Raw genomic sequence first — 19,200 nt, 5'->3', positions numbered from 1 at the left:
TAGAACTGATTTGTCGACTCCAAAAAGATGGCTCAATAATCTTGAATTCAATATTTAATATCTTATCTACTCAATAGCTTAATGAAAAATTTATATTTCGACTAGCTCATGCCGGCATCATTTATAGACTTATGAACTGGAAAACACAAGAAAGGTTTGATTGTTTATTTTAAATTTGTAATTTTTCTGCTGTTAATAGCCGAATTTAATGTCAAAAGCACCTCGAAAAAGTTGTATTCCTCTAGCATTTATGAAGCAGCCTGAAAGAATTCTATGTATTCAAGTGGATATACAAAAGAATCAATCATTCTATTTCTTGATTTATTTAAAAATATTAAAATGTGAAGTTGAATTTTATCAGAATTGAAAAAGGTTTACGTGTTTAAAAAGATTTAAAATAATTATAAATATTTGAAAAGAAGTTCAGAATTTCTAATTTTATCCCTATGAGTACTGATAGTTTCAGATGATTTTTCTAAACTTTATGGAAACTTTTGTAGCAAACCCGATTTTTATATAAAGCTTTATGATATAGTTATATTTGTTTCCTACTTTATTTCTTGGATTTTTAAAAACATCATAGAATAAATAAAAAGTTTCTAGAAGAAATAAAGCTAGCAGGAAAAAATGGATTTTCTTTGCTCAATGTTCATTAGATTTTAGGTCGATGATTTGTTCACACTCCAGATGTGTACATTGCTGGTGCAGTACATCTGTGTGCATACAATGTCCTCGACTTCATTATGACTGCACACAGATTTGTGTGCACATAATCGTTTGCGTGCACGTGTCAAAGGTACATGAACGCGTGTCTGGCGGCACTCGCCATAACATTAAGCCTTAAGGGGTTTCGAGGGGGGATTTCGAGAATGACACGCAAAGCGCTCACTCACCCTTGTGTTTGTGCCTCTAGCGGTTTCAGTCCTGAACAATCATCCAGATTTCCTACTGTTTCATTCAGATGTCTTCAATGCTAAATTCAAACAATTCCCACCTAAAACTCTTTTAAATGAAAAAGCTTAGTTTGGGGAGGCTTTTTAAAAATGTTTTTCAAAAATGACACTGAAGTTCATTACTTTCATTAATTACTTTTATTTTATGTTAGGCAGCACCAAAAAAAGATTTATCCAAATATCATTCTCGAAAGAATGGGGTTTGTCTGCGCATCCACTCTAAACTTTATATGCCAAAAATGTGAACAACTCTAATTTTCCTCTAAGCGTCTGGTTCTCTTAATTTTCTTCCACTAATTACTTTTACTCGATGTCTATCTACACAAGAAAAAGTTGTATCCCAATAGCTTTTACGGAAGACTGTATTTTATCCAACCACGCACTTTGAAATGTACATGAAAATTATGGAAAAATATAACTTTCTCAGTTCTCGGATTTTCTTTAACTCATTATTTGTATTTGATCTTTGACATAACCAAAGAAAGCTTAATTTCGATATACTTATCGGAAGATTGCGTTTTATTCCGACACGCCTTCTGAAATTTACGAAAAGGTGCGTGGGTCGATAAAACGCAGTATTCCGATAAGAATATTAAGATGAATATTTTTCTGGTGTAGCTTGGCATGAAATACAAGTGTTAATTGAAAGAAAATTTAAGACCCAGAATTTAAGAGGAAAACTGTAATTTTTTCCGAACCTTTCCATGTATATATTTCAGAGGACGTGGATGGATAAAACCGATAAGAATATTGAGGTGAATATTTCACTGATGTTAACTGACATCAAATACAGGTGCGAAGTGAAAGAAAATGTACGAACCGGACGTTCAGAGGAAAATTATAATTTTTTTTGAATTTTTTCATTATATTTCAGAGCGCGTGAGATGATAAAATGCAGTCTTCCAATGAGGATATTGGAAAAAAAACTTTTTCTTTTTTTTGAACATCGAATACAAGTAATAGAAAATTTGAAAAACAGACGTTTAGAATACACATTTTTCTGATAAGCATATTGGGATGAAACTTTTTCTGGTATTGTCCGAGATATATTTTATCTAGGAGAGGAAGTGAGAGGAGGGGGGGGGGGGCAGAAATTAGGGAAGAGAGTCGAAGGTATATGAAGTAGGGGAAGTAGGGAAAAGAAGGGGTGATTTCAAAGTACTCCCCTTGGGAAGCCAAAAATTTCTTTCAGCTATTCTCCTACTTTTGGAAGCTCTACAAAAGTCACATTCGCATTCTGTTTTGTTTCCTCTACGCCTCGAAATCTTATCTTTTAGAGGATTCTTCAATTAAAAAATAGCCGGAAATCATAGGGAGTAATGTCAGGACTGCATGGGGCCTGCCGAAGCTATGCAAGGCAGTGTTTTACCAGAAATCGCTGAATAAGCTGCGGTGAATGGGCAGGTCATTTTGTTGGTTCACAATTTCGGAAACAATAGTGTTTGTAATCCCGAGATCTTCCTCTATCTCTCTCACTGTTAAATGACGATTTCTATTCATTTACACTCGCACTTGTTCCACATTTTGAGGTTTTTGGCAATTTTAAATAGTCTAAACTACTTTTTAATTTGAGTATCGCTCATAGACTTCATCATCACACACCGTCCAATTTATAACGATGGTTTCCGAACATAAATGGTCAAGTTTTTGGCAAAATTTAATGCACGCCCTTCGTTCGGTGTATTCCGTCATTCAGAAAAGCGCAGCGTACGTTGTTATACGTTTACGCAACTGCGTACAATAGTCAACTAAAAATTCGCACAATATCGGATACTTTCTGGGCAGTCATTGTGGAATATCCTGATACAGAATTGATCAATTATTCTTAATAATTCATGTTTTTCATAAAAAATGAGGAAACATATGAAAACGAATGAGAATAAACTGTACACGGGAGGTCAAAATGAGTATTTGCTGGGCTACAAGTCCATTTATAATCGTACGCAGATGTGCTTGAGGGCAGAGTTGCGTCATATATAGCATTCCGCTCAGTGCGAGACGAAAACAAAGACTCGGTTAATCATTAAAGCAAAAGGCGACAGGCGGCGAGCACAGTTTAGGGTCCTGCAGAAAAGAAATAAAGAATTTCATTTGCAGACTCTATTCGCTGTGAACGAAACGTTAAGAAGCTTTACGCTAAGCGGCTTACTTTAGAAATGGACCGAAGAAGGGCTTCTCACACGGGTTCGACTCTCGCCCACTTTGCACTCATATTTCACATTAAACGTTCATTCAAGTTCACTTTTTTTTAAATGCAATGTGTGTGGTCTCAACTTTACCCTTCCCGCTTTTATATTCTATTTGATGTCATATGATTTGGGCCATTATAATAATTTATTGATCCATGAACTCTCAGATTCTTCCCTTTCATTCATAATTAGTTAATTAGTCGGTAATTAACACAGGGCGAGAAGGGAGATTGCTAATGAAGTCTGTAATTATGTACAAAGACGAGGTTCTTGATTAAGCGAGATGTAATATAAATTACTTGAAAAGAGAATCATCAAAAAATTCGTTTAATAATGGTAATCATAGTTGAGAAATGCGGTGGTGATTATACCATGGAATTAAATTGTCTTTAACATTCTTATTAGTTTCTTGCATAATTTATATCCTTTTTCATTTGATTTATTTATTGTTTGTTTTTTTAAATCGGAATTCATTATTTTCATCTTGCTTTTATCTACTTACTCTATTTCATTCTATCCATCACTTTTTATACTATTCCCTTTTTTCAAGAATTTTATCCTCTTCTTTCCAATTTTCCAATTTTATTTTATTGACACAATTTTAATTTGAAACCTTCAATAATGAAAAATTCTAAATAAGCCTTCAGAAAAGTTGAATAATCTTTAAATTAAAGATATTAATAATGTTAGTATAAAAAGAACAAATCTTAAGTTTAAGTACAACAATATTAACATTATAGGAAATTTTAAATTAATAAATAATGATCAGCAATACAAATTCGTGAAAATATCTCGGTACCTCGTAAACTGAAATCCAGTGAATTCTTTTGAAATATTTCGAAACTTTGTCAAATTTCTTACAATTCCTTAAAATCTCTTATAATCCGAGAAAATATTTCCTAATTCATGAAAATCCATCGAAATATATACGCTTTCCATTATTGAAAGAAAGCGTGTTTTAAATACTTTATTTTAGAGAAAATTACAAAATAAATTAGTAATATTTTTAATATCATAAGACCTTGAGGTGTTGAATTGCTTCTATCAATCACAGAAGAAAAGTGAACGTTGATTCTAATGGCTAACTTCCGAATCTCAAATAAAAAAATTTCCAAATAATTGACGGATTTCTTTGCGTGGTACTTCTGCTAAGCAGTGACTGTATTTGCATATTTAAAAACGTACAGATTTTAGAATGAAATAAAAAATAGAGACTTTTGTCCGCATGTTTATCTATTTTTATATTTTAAGTGAAAAATGAAATGTAAATTGTTTTTCCAGCAAGGACCGTACTCTAGCTAATATAATTAAACTCTTGAAGTTTCATATAATTTCATTTATTCCCTAAAGTTATCTAGAAATCTATTAAAATCTCTTGAAATTCCTTAGAATATTTTAAAATACCCTATACTCTTTAATAACCTTTGGAATCCCTTGAAATTCATAAAATAAAATGAAAATCGAGTAAATTCCCATACAACATCCTGAAATTTGTGATGCCTCTAAAAATTCCTTCAAAGATGATGAAATTTAGTGAAACCCCATCAAATCTGATAAAGCTGATAATATCCCTTGAAATATTGGATATTTTATAAAATTAGTAGAAATTCCTTATAATTTTATGTAATCTTTTCATTTTCTTTGAAAACCTATGAATACCTCAAACATTGTAAAATTTTTTGAAATCCTCTGAAATTTGATAATCACATTAAAAATCCCTTAAAAACTTTGAAATGTTGTAAAATGATTTGAAAATTTCAAATCTCTATGCATTAAAAAAAATCCTGTATAGCATTAAATTTATTGAAAGTCTCTTGAAATATTCAAAATCCTTAAAAATCTTTTAATATCTTTGAGATACCCGAAAATATTTCAAATCCATTGAGATTTTGTTAATCTTTTAAGCCCATGGAGAACCTATAAAATAGCGTAAGTCTGGTAAAGTCCTACAAATCTCTTAAAATGATTTGAAATCCCGTTGATTACCTTTAAATTTATAATACCTCTTAAAAAATTTAGAAACTTTGAAATCCTCTGAAATCAGTGCACAGAAACACGCCAATATTCAAAATTACGCCAATTTGGTGTTTTTTAATTCCAAAAAATGAGACACCGGAACTAGATAGGCAAGGGGGTTTCTGGAAGACGAAACCTACCTTACCGACTTCGTGAACATTCTGCAGCTTTAGTGGTTCATATCCGTGGAAAGTTTCTAGAATATTTTTGAAGGGCCCCGATAACGTCACACAATGATATTGTGCAATGGTATGAAATGGTAAACAGTTTCAAAATTATTTCATATATCAATTCAGAATTTCGCGTAAGCACTTTCAAAGTTATATTTTGATTTTTCCTTACATTTTCCACTGCATCATATAGTTACATTTTCATTTATCCTTGCTTTTAAGGACAAATCAAAATATAATTTTGAAAGTGTTTACGCGAAATGCTTAATTGAGATAAGAAATAACCTTGAAGTTGTTTACGCAAATTCGTGTCTCAAGATTGTGTATCGTTATTGTATGATCTCATCGAGAGACTTCGAGGATATTCTAGAAACTTAGAACGGATATGAACAACTACAGAAGCAGAATTTTCTTGAAATTGGTAAGGTAGGTTTCGTGTTCCAGAAACTCTCTAGTCTATCTACTGCCGTAAAACAAGAATGAATGCAGTTATGTCCACGTTCTAATTTCACACTTAAAGTATTCTCATTTTCAGAAAAAATCTTTTGTTGAGAACATGCTGAAAAAGACACTATTTTTCTACGTGAATCTTCTTGAAAACGCTTAGAATTCTTTCAAATAAATAATATATAATATCATTAATTTATTAATAAATAAATATATTTAAGATCAATCGGGAATTCCCGTGTTGCTTATTTAACGAACAGGCTCGTTCCTCAATATTGTTCCATCACAGGTCGCTGAATAACCTCTATCAATGACTCCAGGCGAAGAGTTTCAGAAAGTCATCATATACTTAAGTCATCATACACAAAAATACGCAAACTGACTAATAATCCTATAGTAACATATTGTAAAACAATGATATTTTCATGGGAAAAACATTACCTTTTAACGCCAATTTCCGCATAACGACCCCTCGAGGCACGAGTGTTTGTATTTCTTCCATTATTTCCAGAGTTTGTATAAAGAGTCAGTATGTTACTGTTGATGTTGTTTATGATCGGAGGTAACATAATCACTATCAAACTTCAAAAACTTTCGACAAAATCGAAATTCCCGTCTTAGATACGTAAATCACGTCGAACGTTCATTGCCAAAGTTTTCAAGAGTTTCCTGCACAGCGGCTACCAAAGTACCTCTTTATCCTTTCCACTTTATTTCACTTGATTTTTCACATTCAATCGTTCAGTATTCAAAACCATCTTTTCGTCAATTGATTTCTTCACAAAATAAAATCCAATTTTTAATTAATGATTGTGCGTTTAAAAAATGAAAATAGGCTACCCAAGCTGTCAAGCAACCTCAGCCACTCTGCAGAGTTCACTTGAGTTAAGGAAGTGAAAACTGTATAACGTAGATTTAAATAGATTCTTATCAACCAAAGTAACTTCAGAAACTTTAGTCCGAAATGATCTTCTGTAACGACTTTGTTGACCAAGTTCCCCTACGCATATATTTTTATGGGGAAATCTCGAAGTCGATTTCATTGGCGTTTCATTAAATCTTCAGAATTTAGCTTTTTTCCAACTTTTAGTAAGATAAATAAAATCATTTAAAGCAAAAACTTCGCAGTATTAAAGACTGTCTTATAAAACTAAGACTACAAGCTTGAATATATATCTTAGATATAAGAACAGACGCAAATAAGCGTACGAAAATAAGTGTTACTGAATGATTAAAGTACTGTGCCGACAACTTTTTGCGAATTTTGATGACAGCATGCAGTAAAAAATGAGAAATCTCATGCCGGGTTTGCGCAGCATGGGTATGTCAATGCGAGAAAGAAATTTGCAGACGCAAGGGACGATAAAGAAAAGAGAAGAGCAGGTTGAAAAAAAGTGTGTCATTGCATTTGGAGGCTTGTGCTGGTGTCGGCGGTAATTTTTCAAAACATATGTTGCGGAACGCCATGCGTTTCTGGATAACGGTTTAGGTCTTTAGCTTTGCGGTTCCCAACAAACCGACCGTCATTAATTAACGAGTGACGTGACGATTTAATTGACAACACGCACATCCACTTTTCTCGGAAATTTATCATTTCGTGATAGTAGAGAGAATCAAAATATACATGTTTAATTGTTGTGTCATGCTAATTACCTGGGGAAGTTGTAAGACATTATGATAACCATTTATTCGTATGATTTTGTATCCGTGGTAAAAATCCACTTTAATGTAAAACGTACAATGTCAAAAGTCGGGTTTTAAATATTTTAGAAATAAATATTGTCAGGAAATTATCAAACACTGAAGGATTGAGTCTCTCGTGATAGAATCTGATTTGTTTTGAACCCACAATATTGTAAATAGTCTCAACCTAACTTCAACCTTGTAAAATCACTCTATACTTCATATATATATGTATGGTAAGATTGAAATGCCAGCCACACAACGAACATAAAATACACATGTGTGTTTAGAAATACAAAAAACGATTGATTGTATAGGTCGAATACCCTGAAGACGGGAGAGGTCGAATGGAGACTCCGTGGGAGAGGATGAGCAAAGAGTACACAGAACTTGAATTAGATTTACTGTGTGGGCTCTTGCCTGTTCTCGATAATGCTGTAAACACTCAGGATGGCCTTAGGTCAGGGAAAATTTAAAAATCAGGAAAACCTCTGGGGATTTTATTAGTCAGGGAAAAGTCAGGGATGTTTTAAAATATTTTACAAAAGTCAGGGTACTTCTTTCACAGACACTTTAATTAATGGTTAAAATTCTATATTTTTGGATGAAAATTCATCTCTTTGGTTGAAAATTTAACTACATTTTTGAAAATGCGCTTATTATAATCGTTTATATTTCCTTTTTTTTGTATAGAATGCAATTGTTTAATAGAAAATTAATTTTTTCGGGTTGAAAATTTAATTATTTTAAATAAAATTTGACTTTTAGTATAAACGTTCAATAATTTGGATGAACTTTTTTCTCTCTTGACTGAAAAATTAGAATTTGTGGAAAATTCCTCGTTTTGATTGGAAATTCAACTTCTGGCTTATAATACTTGAATCAAAATTCTTTTTTTTTGTTGATGCAGAATGATGATTTTAATTGAAAACTCATCTCACTGGATAAGCATTGGACTATTTTGTTGATTTTTTTACAGAAAATTAATTTTTCACACTGAAAATTTAATTCGCAGATTTAAAAAAAATTTAACTGTCTGTATAAAAATGCCTGAGAATTTGTCTTTGTATGTTGACAATTCAACTATCTTAATACAAATTCGTGTTTCTTGTCTAAAATTGAACTATTTGGATAGAAAAATCGTTGTTAGTTTGAAAATTCACCCTTTTTGGTAGAAAAGTTGTCTTTATTGGTTGGAAACAATCTTTTATCAAATTCATCATCTTGATTGAATTTTTATTTTGATTGAGAATTAAACTTTAATATTTTTAGATGAAAATGTAGCTATGTTAATTGAAAATTTAACTATTTGTTTAAATATTAATCTTTTTGGTTCAAATTTAATTTAATTTCGTTGAAAATTCGTTCTATTTTCATGAAAAGTCAACTGGTTTGGATATAAAAGCTGTGATTTTACGTTGAAAATATATCCTTTCTGGTAAAAAACTTATATCTCTTTTTTAAAAACTAATTTTTTAATTGAAAATTAATTTATTGGTTCAAATTTTACCTATTTTTTTCGAAAATTCGTCTTTTAGAATAATTTTTTAACTTTTAGTTGAAATTTCATGTATTTGGTCGAAAAGTTTTCTTTTTGGATGAAAAATTTGTCTGTTTAGTAGAGAATTCATGTTTTTAGGTTGATAATTCAAATATTAGATTAAAAATTCAACAATTTTGTTGATAGTGTAACTATTTGGTTTAAAGTTTGTTTTATTTTAAATTCAAATATCAAATAATATTATATTTTTCGTTTTTAATTCATCTTTTTGATGAAATTTTAACATGTCGGATTAGAAATTCAACTGTTTTTGCTCAAAGTTTAAAAAGATTTATTTCAATATTTGACTATTTGGTTGAAAATATAATTAATTTTTTAAATTCAAGTATTTTTGTTAAAAAGTAATATTTTCTGGTAGAAAATTAAACTGTTTTGTGGAAAATTCCTCCTTCTGGATTGAAAATTAATCTTTTATGGTAGAAAAGTCATACTTTTTGGTTATAATAAATAAATTCGAAATTTTCATCTGAAACTCTTCTATTCCGTTTCTAAAAGATTCGATGTCAAAAATTTTACAACATTAAAATATTGGTCTTCGACTATCAGGAAAAATAAAACATTGGTCAGGGAAAAATGATAAACTTTGTACAACTAAGGTTTGTGGCCACCTTGATACTATATGTAGAAAATTGTGTCTTATTTTCTCGAGGCCAGCTAGAAAATTGAGTCTGGACGAAATTAGATTTCTAGAATTCCGCTTCTATTTTCAGTGCAGTTCGCGGATCCTATACTCCATTAAGTGGATTGCTACTATAAACGTGGACGTTGAAGACATAATTTGATGTTGGAATCTCAGGCCTTAGGTCTTATAGGAGTGAGAGTTTTGACCTCAGAAAAGTTACTCAAGAGGAAGTCCTCTCTTGCGAAGCTACCTGTTCTTCAGGCACGAAAGATTCATGAAGAAAAGAAAAATTCTAGAGCTTCAGACACGAAAGAAAAAAGAGGAAAGCGGTTCATTCAATTCAAATTAGATTCTTTACGTGGATCTTGAATATTTCCTCGTTTTCTGCAATTTATTCACTTAATTGCAGAGGATGTTCTCTTTAATATCCACTGGCAGGGTTTATACAGAAGTGTTATTTTGAATATTCCGCACTTTTCATGACTTATACCTGATCTATTTTGCATTTTACTTGACCGTTATAATTTAAAAAAATATAAAAACAGCCTTACACCTAGCAGATTAATAATATTGATGCAAAAAAAGTTTGTTTCTAAATATTTTTGAAATCAATAAAGTTAATCTATTTTCTATCAAAAACAGTAGAATAACCAGAAGATACGAATTTTCAACAAAATAGTCAAATTTTCAAACGGATACATTACTTGTTAACTTTAGTCATGCATCCTTAAACAAAAAAAAAAGAATTTTTAATCAAATAGTTAAATTTTTAGTTAGGAAAATCAATACTCAACAAAGAAATCGAGCCTTATTTTCTATACAAACAGTGGATTTTTCAATGATCAATTTAAATTTTCAACCAAATAATTCGATTTTTGACTTAAATGATGAATCTTTAACTGGAAAGAGAATTATTAATAAAATAGTTGTATTTTTAAACCAAAAAGTACATTTTGTACCAAGAAAGGAAAGAAACTTCAATCATATACATGAATTGTCAGATAAAAAGATATATTTTCGACCAAAAATAGAGTAGTTCAATTTTAAGTTAAATTTTTGTTTTAAACCAGATTTATTTTTTACCAAAAGGAGGAATTTTCAACAAAATAGCTAAATATTCAATCAAAGAAATAAGTTTCTAAGTTAAATGATGAATCTTCAACAAGAAAAATGATTATTTTAACAAAAAAGTTCAATTTTAAACCCAAAATATCGATTTTGCACCAAATAAGACATAGTTTGAATAAAATACGTGAATTTTCAGCTCAAAAAGATAAATTTGGTACGGACATAGAATTGTTCAAATTTCGGTTAGAAAAGTAAATTTGCAAAAAAAAAGAAGGTTAACTTTTTACCAAAAAGACGAATTTAAAAAAAAACAGTTGAATTTTCACCTCAATTAGAGAAATTTCCAACTTAAAATAGAATAGTTAAACCTTCAGTAAAGTATAAATTTGCAACAAAATAAAATGAATTTTTAACGAACTATAGTTAAATTTTCAACCAAACGGATGATTTTTTTACCAAATGAATGACTTTTTGAAAAATTTCTTGAATATTTAACACGAAATAAATAAAATTCAACTTGAGTTTATCGGAAATTTTCTGACACTTCCTTAAGATTGCCTAATTTTCCCTGGTCAGTTTGAAATTCACTGAAATTCCTTGACTTTTCTTGATCAGTTATACACTCTCAGACTTTTGGGAATTCCCTGACCTGCAGCAAGCCTGATTGGGTAATATCGTAATCTGGAAAATTAGATCCGATGAGACATTACATTTTTGAAGATTATTAATAAAATTAATTAAATTTAATGATTCATATTTTATTAAAGAAAAAATTCTTATGGAGAGAAGAATTTTTAATTAAGGAGAGTGAAGATAATCGATTTGTCAGGTTTCCTTCAATCTCTTGATTCCAGACATTTATAGGGCTACAAGTCCCTCCTACAACAATACGATCGTATTCGAATGGATAATTCAATTACTGGTTTCAGTGGGATTACGCAATCGAATGGCCGCTGGTTTTTCAGAGATATTTTCGTTTTACTGGTTTTCAATAACTTACGAACGGCATCCACTCCACAACGTGAAATTGTTCAGAAAATCTGGTTCGAGATAATAAACTTCATCCGGCTTCAAAAACAGATATCAAACCCCAAATATCAATAAAAGTTTTCATAAAACGTAATTCGAGAATTTAAACGTAACGAGAATAGTTTTCTAACAATTATTTTATAATCCTTATTTCTACTATTTTCTTAAACTTTATTAGAAAATAATTATTTAAAACTAGTCGTATAAAGTGGATAATCATTAATCAACAGCACAAATAAAAGAAAAATAATGTTAATTTATAAACAAGTTTAGTGTATTGAATATTAATTAAATTTAATTAATTATTTTACATATATTAGTATTGCTAATTAATGATTGTCCACTGTATGTAGGTTTCCCCTATTTGACAGAACTATTTTTGCAGAAAAACGTCATTTAGAACAAAAATTCTATGTTATTAACAGTTTTATGACAGCAATATTCTAGATTATACCCGAGATTATACCTCAACTTAGATAAAAACAAGACTATGAAAGAAATTACGAGTTTTTTCTATAGTTATGCAATACCATTTTCTTAGATTTTTTTAGATATCCTCTGTGAAAAATCTTTTTCTAAGAAATGGAATCTTCGATTTTTAGTGTCTACTATTTCCTATACGGCATTTGTCTATTTAATTTTTTTACATAACTTTTTTAATTCTTTGGAAATATTCTATTTAGTACATTCTAAATAGTTACCATGTGAAATAAACATACAACTATTTTTTGCAACTAGAAAATTCACTTGCATCTTTATTGAGAATAAAGATTTGTTTATAATGAAAACAGATTATCACTATTCGGATTAGATTCATCATCAATACATTCATTGAACTGACTATTAATACATCTAAATAAAGACAGATCAAAAATGTTAAGTACTAAGTTGTGTTGTGAAAAAAAAAGTTTAATTATTTTCGATTAATCGCGCGGAGAGCGCGCATTTTTCTTGGCATAACAATAAAAACATGTATTCATCTTTAAAAACTTATGTATTAAATGAGAGTTCAGCTACTCTTGATATCTTTGAAGCCGTTTAAATATTTCGAAATTTACTAAAATGCCTTGAAATTTTCTGAAAGCTCACAAAATCCTATACATTTCTCTCTGACCCTACAAAATCTCTGAAAGCCAATCATAATAAATTGAAAAATTTTGAAAGCACGTGAACTCATAATTTTTTAACAGTTTCTTTAAAATCTATCGAAACCTTTAATTTTTTTAATTCCTCGAAATCACTTGAAATCTGCTGAAATCACGTGAAATAACTAGAAATCCCTTGACACATTTCGAATTAAAATTTGGTGTTTGTTTTATTCTCTTATCAAAGTAGATCATTTAAAAGGGTCAATGAAATATTTTGCCACCACAACTGTCACCAATTACATTGACAGTAGTTGAAAGTCGGTCGCTGACTTTAATTTTAAGTTTCAAATGTAATAAATAGAACTATTATAAGACGTTTAAAAGCCAATCTGTGTTTTAACAAAAAACACACCTATAATTTTAGATAAATATTGACAAAAATATCCTGCCATTACAAAATTTATTATTGATAAAAATTCCGAATTAAAATAATTAAGAATGCCTAGTACACTTATTCAAGTTTATTTACACAATCATTAATTAAAATTCTCTACGAGTTGAACAAATTTGTAATCACTGGCACTACCTTTTCGTTTCCCGAATTTTTGTCCCTGTTTTTATTTTTCATTTGCGGAATAAAACACGGTCCTGCTGGCGAGCACTGACTGTTAAATTGAATAGTGGGTTGATTAATGTGAACAGGTCCAAACTTGTTTGCAATTAGACTTCCTGGTTAGAGAATGCGTCATCGGATAAGAACTCGGAAATGTGGGGGGACGATGAAATAAAAATAAAATTGAAAATCGCGGTCCACCGGACATCCGGAACTCGAACTCCATCGACGTCGCACTGGCGTCGGGACGACGTCGACATAACTGGAGCCTCGGAATCTCCTGAAGTCTGCCGAAGCCACTGTACGTTGGCTGGTGGGGAACGCAGGCGCACTGCCTCCGCCACTATTCATTCTAGATTTTCTACCGGTTGCGTCGTGTCAGAACGGGAAGGTACCTGTCCAGACTTACGTACACATACACCTGTTTCTGTTTGTACAATCATCTCACGTGGAAACAGTGGAAGAGATAGGAAAACACTCGGACCAAAGAAAATGAAGCTGGGATCGAAATCTTTCCAGACGTCCTCAAATGGGTTTGTTGCATGTTTTCAAATTTTCTTTTTTCCGAGTTAAATTAAAAGAGCATTCAAAAATTAATGAAATTACTAAAGAAAAGATTTTTTTGAATAAGTTTGAATTTTTTTAATGTTTGAAAAGTATGCTGTTTGAATTTTCGCGGGAAAATCTAATTGGTTCAGCGGAACGCCGGAAATGTTTCAGTTTGAGTAGCGTAGTTGTTGATGGGGGAATCAATATGGCCGCTAGCGATTGCAAGTGTAAACAGTAAACATAACCTATTTTAGTGTTTATTATTTAAAACGGTTTTTGAAAGTAAGTGCGAATGTGCTACAAGTTGACATAAGCATTGTGATAAATTTTTTCTCATCGTTTATTTCAATAGAGAGAAGAAAATGCATTCTTATCTTTTCATTTTTTTGCTTGAAGGGCTGGTGGAAATTTTATATTAATAGTTACGAAAAGTTAACGCTGAATTGTCTTAAAGTTCAATTTCCATCAGCCGTAAAAAAATAGCTAAAAAATTAGATAAGAATGCATTTTTTCCTCTCTACCGATAAAAATACAGAAAATCAGTGTAAGAAAATAATTGTTGAAAATAATTTTTAATAAAACAATACTAACTCCATATTTGTAATAAGCGACCCCAAAAACCCCTTAGTAACCATTTTCAGACCAATTCGTCGAAATTTTTATATTTTCATCTCCATATTGCGTCATCTATTTTTAATTTAAATATTTTGATGCCAAATGTGTCAACATTTTTAAATTTTCGTAGGAATATTGAGTCCCCTATTTTAAACTTTGAAACTTGGATTCTTTAATAAGTGCCCGAAAAACCACAGAGTGACCATTTTTAGCCAAATCCGTCGAATTTTTAAAATTTTAGCTGCGATTCCATTGGGCACAAAGTTTGGCGACGTCTTTACGACATCGTTACGACATCTTTACGACATCCTATGTCCATGTCGTTGAAATATCTTTACGATATCGTAAATGAGTCGTATGATCTGGCGATGACTTTACGATATCGCAAATACACCGAAACGATATGGACATAGGATGTCGTAAAGGTGTCGTAACGATGTCGTAAAGACGTCGCCAAATTGTGTGCCCACTGGGATATTGGTTTGGCTATTTTGAATTTTGACTTCCGATTCGTAATCAGCGATCCCAAAAGTCAAGAAAAAAATGGAAATCAGGAAATTTTGCCGGACAGGGAAAGTCAGGGATTAAAAAAAATGGCAAAAATTAGGGAATGTCAGGGAATTTTTTTGGCCAGGGAAAGACAGGGGTTTAAAAAAATTACAACAGTCAGGGAATTTCTTTAAGAAGTACCTTAGCTTCAGGTAAGACCTGGGAATCAAGGAAAAGTATGGGAATTTCTGTAAGAAGAAAATTCAGGGCATTGTTTTGACCAGAAAAATTCAGGGGTTTAAAAAATAAAATTAAGACTGTCAGGGAATTTATATATGAAGCACCTTAACCTCAAGTAAGACCGGGAAATCAGGGAAAAGTCAGGGAATTTTGTTGAAGAGGGAAAGTCAGGGTTTTAAAAAGAAAATGTTAAAGTCAGGAAATTTTGTAAGAAGCACTTTAAATTAGGAGAAAACCTGGAAATTAGGGAAAAGTCAGGGAATTTTGTTGGCCAGGGAACGTCAGGGGTTTTAAAAAAATTATGATAGTCCGGAAATGTCTGCAAGAAGCCCTTTAAATTCAGGATCCATCTGGTTCATTTTCATTAATAAAGCATAAAAGTTCTACTTTTTAAACACAAAGCTTTTGAATGTTAAATATTAATTTTGTCAAAAATTGTCAATAGGACAACACTTTGCCCAAGTTTGAATAATATTGGGCAACTTTAATTTTCAAATACAACTTAGAAATAATCATTTCAATCAGACACGTGTAAATTGGATTAATTAAAGATCACCTGCCTGATATTAATCATCACCAATGAGGTCTATACTTAGCAGTGTAGATAAATATCAATTCGAATAGAATATCGCCATTTTTTACATGATAAGAAGATTAATTGATTTATATTTAGCAATCTCCAAATAGCTTTCTTAGTATTGCATGCGTCTATGAGATTAAATTGCATATTAAGAAAATCTGTTTTAATCTATATTAAATTCTAAAGATAGGAAATTTCAATTTTTTATTGTTTAAATAACTTTATTATGTAATAAACTACTTAAAGATCTTTCATTTTATGATTTTCTTTTTTAATATTTGTTATTATTAAAACAAAACAATAACAATTAACTCTTTTCTTGAATGTGATTTTAATCTGAAATCGTTAAAATTTTTCAATTCTTTTGAGATGATTCATTATTTAGATAAAGCATTCCTTTCGCAAAGTAAAACCTTTTTAGACAAAGTGAAAAAACCTCCAATGTTTGTTTTTCCGTCGATGCTCCTTTTTTGTTTGCTTATTTTTCTTTTGTTATTAATGTTTTCACAGTGAATAAAATTTGCTTTTAGAATCACATTATATCTTAAATTTTCGACTGTGAAAGAAAACTTAAAAGTATTCACCAGGGTGAATGAAAAAAATTAATTTTCTAAAGTTCTAACTTTTCCCTGACCATTTTTTCATTTTCCCTAACCATTAATATTAAAAGACCAGTATATTATTCTTGTAACATTTTTAACATAGAATATTTTGCAAGCGAAAAAAGATAAATATTCAATTCAAAAGGAAAAATTTTCAACAAAACATTTGAATTTTCGAGTAAAAAAGTAGACTTTTTGAAATAGTAGTTCAATATTTAAGAAAATAGTAAAACTTTTAACCAAATTTTTTAATTTCCAGGTTATAAAACGGCTTCTTAACCAAATCGTAAAATTTAAAAACCAAAAACATTAAACTGCAACCAAAAACAGTCAAATTTTCAACAAAATAATAGAATTTTCAACAAAAAATTTTTTAACAAAACATTTAAATTTTTGACCGACTACTTCTATTTTCTATCTGCAAAGATAAATTTTCAACCATCAGAGAAATTTTCAAATAAAAAAGTATAAACTTCAATGAAAAGCAGTTGCATTTCAACCGAACAGTTCAGTTTTTAAGTAAAAAGCTTAATCAACAACAGAATAGTTGTTCATCATTAAAGAAAAGGGATAAATTTTCAACAAAAAAGTTAAATTTTTTTGACCAAAAAAGATCGCTTTTCAAACAAAAAATTAAACTTCAACCAAAAACAGTGTCATATTCGAGCATATCATTCATTTTGTTTAAATAATTAAATTCACAACAAAACTGTTGTGTTTTTAACTAAATACTTAAATTTTTGATCTAAAAGGATGAATTTTCAACAATTAGTTAAATTTCCATACAAAAAAGATTAAACTTCAACCAAGAGTAGTTGCATTTTCATCCAAATACTTTATTTTTTAAGTAAACAGTTTCATTAGAAAATAAACAGTAAACTTGAAATAAAAAGGACAAATTCTCAACAAAACAGTTTAATTTTTAACCAAATGGTCGATTTGTCAAACAAACAAGATTAAACTTTAACCGAAAACAGTTGAATTTTCAACAAAATGATTTTGTATAATACTTAAACTTTCAGCAAAATAAAAAAAATTTAACTTAAACTAAAAACAGTTGCCTATAAAACTAAATAGTTCCATTTTTAAGTCAAAAAGATGAACTTTGCTTAAGATAGTTGAATTTTGAACAAAAAGATGAATTATCAACGAAAATAGAATACCTGATATACCAACCAGAAAAACAATTTTTCAAAAAAACGGTAAAATTTTCAAGTAAAGAATTGAATTTGTGACAAAATAATTTAATTTTCAATAAAATATTAAATTTCTGATCAAATACTTGAATGATCAACCTCCTAACGAAGAATTTAAAAAAATGGTTTAAAAGTTAATACTTCTACCAAAAAACACAAAATATGATTTTTCAACAAAAAGTGAACTTTCCGCCAAAGTAGTACAATTTTCAGCCAAAAAAGATGAATTTTTAACAAAGCCGTTACATTTTTATTAAAAGTCGCTGGAAAAAACAACCTGCAAAAAAATAGAAACAGAAATACAAGGAAAATCAATTACCAATACGAATATGACGTTACTTGACAAATGAAATTCCCGGACTTTTTCCTGTTTTAAAACCTCAACTGTTTAGTGGAAATTTCGTTTTTTGTCTTGAAAATTCAACAATTTGATCGAATTTTTGTTTCATTAATAAATTTGTTTTTCTTGAAAATTCCACTATTTGTTTAACACTCATCCCATAGGTTAAAAATTAATTTTTTAAACTGAAAATTGAACTATTTTGTTGAAATTTCAACTGAATAGTTGAAAATGAATTTTTTGGTTGATAATTCACATTTTCGGGTTAATTATTCAATTGCGCTGTTAGCTAAAAACCAATTTTTTTAGTAAAAAAATTCAAATATTCAGTAAAAATGTATATAAACGAAAAAAATATGAACTAAAAAGAATAAATTCAATTCAATTTATATGAGCATCACATTCATCGTTAAAACTATTTAGTTGAAAGTTGATGCAATTTATACAAAATTCATCTATTTGTTGGAAAATTAATCTTTTTGATTGAAAATTCAACGCTTTGGTTTAAAATTAATGTATACTATTATAGTTGAGGGTTTAACTATTTTGCTAAAAATTTTTTTTTTTAATTCAACTGCTTTTGGTTTAAAATTAAAATCTTTCCTTGGTTTAAATATAAAATATTACATTTTTTTGTTGTTGAAAAATCAATTACTTGGTTCAAAGTTGAACTACTTTGGTAATTCATGAGGAACAGTAACATTGCATAGTATAAAGTTATTTTTTTTCGCAAAAAATTACGTAATATAGAGGGGGGGGGGGGGTCAAGCTTTACGAAACCTAACAAAAGGTGGGTACGTAATTCAAAATTCCAAACTAAAACTTTTCGTAATTTATTTACGGCCTTTAATCAGTCATTGAAACAATTTTCCGGTATTTTGGAAGGAAATATTATTTAAGGAGATAGATTCTTTGGTGTAATATTTTTTCGAAATAAAAGCCAAATCGTTTTCTCGCTCAAAAGAAGTATCAAATAGACTGGATAGAGTAGTGAGTCAGAGGTAAGCAACCCTTGAAATGACCAGCCAAATAATGAAATCTTATTGCCTGATGATGAATCATGATAACACATTCCTTTGCGCAAAGTAAAAAATGCATTATCTCACAAGACACGATTGATTTCCTCGGATGAAATTGCTAAACAAAGCAA

At 30.1% G+C, this 19,200-nt stretch overlaps 1 protein-coding gene and 1 long non-coding RNA gene across 5 annotated transcripts in view; one reads left to right on the top strand and one right to left on the bottom strand.

The window, feature by feature from the left end:
• LOC117168509 (protein sprint) overlaps nucleotides 1-19,200 on the bottom strand; it is a 353,946-nt gene that overhangs the window by 96,464 nt on the left and 238,282 nt on the right. The window contains exons 1-2 of one of the 4 annotated variants that reach the window (XM_033354235.1): nucleotides 13,413-13,678; nucleotides 6,217-6,551 (exon numbers count right to left, since the gene is read on the bottom strand). The exons of the other annotated variants lie outside the window; for them this stretch is intronic. Coding sequence (XP_033210126.1) covers nucleotides 6,217-6,344 — 128 coding nt within the window. The 5' untranslated portion in view covers nucleotides 6,345-6,551; nucleotides 13,413-13,678. Of the gene's footprint in view, nucleotides 1-6,216; nucleotides 6,552-13,412; nucleotides 13,679-19,200 lie in introns of those variants that run through there. 4 annotated transcript variants of the gene reach the window in all.
• Nucleotides 1-19,200, top strand: part of LOC117168524 — an 87,294-nt gene that overhangs the window by 67,678 nt on the left and 416 nt on the right. The window lies entirely within an intron of this gene.

Source organism: Belonocnema kinseyi, chromosome 2 (assembly GCF_010883055.1).
Source record: "Belonocnema kinseyi isolate 2016_QV_RU_SX_M_011 chromosome 2, B_treatae_v1, whole genome shotgun sequence".
NCBI classification, from domain to species: Eukaryota; Metazoa; Arthropoda; class Insecta; order Hymenoptera; family Cynipidae; genus Belonocnema; species Belonocnema kinseyi.
Note: the sequence above shows the minus strand (reverse complement) of the source record. Positions and strands in the feature narration are given on the sequence as shown.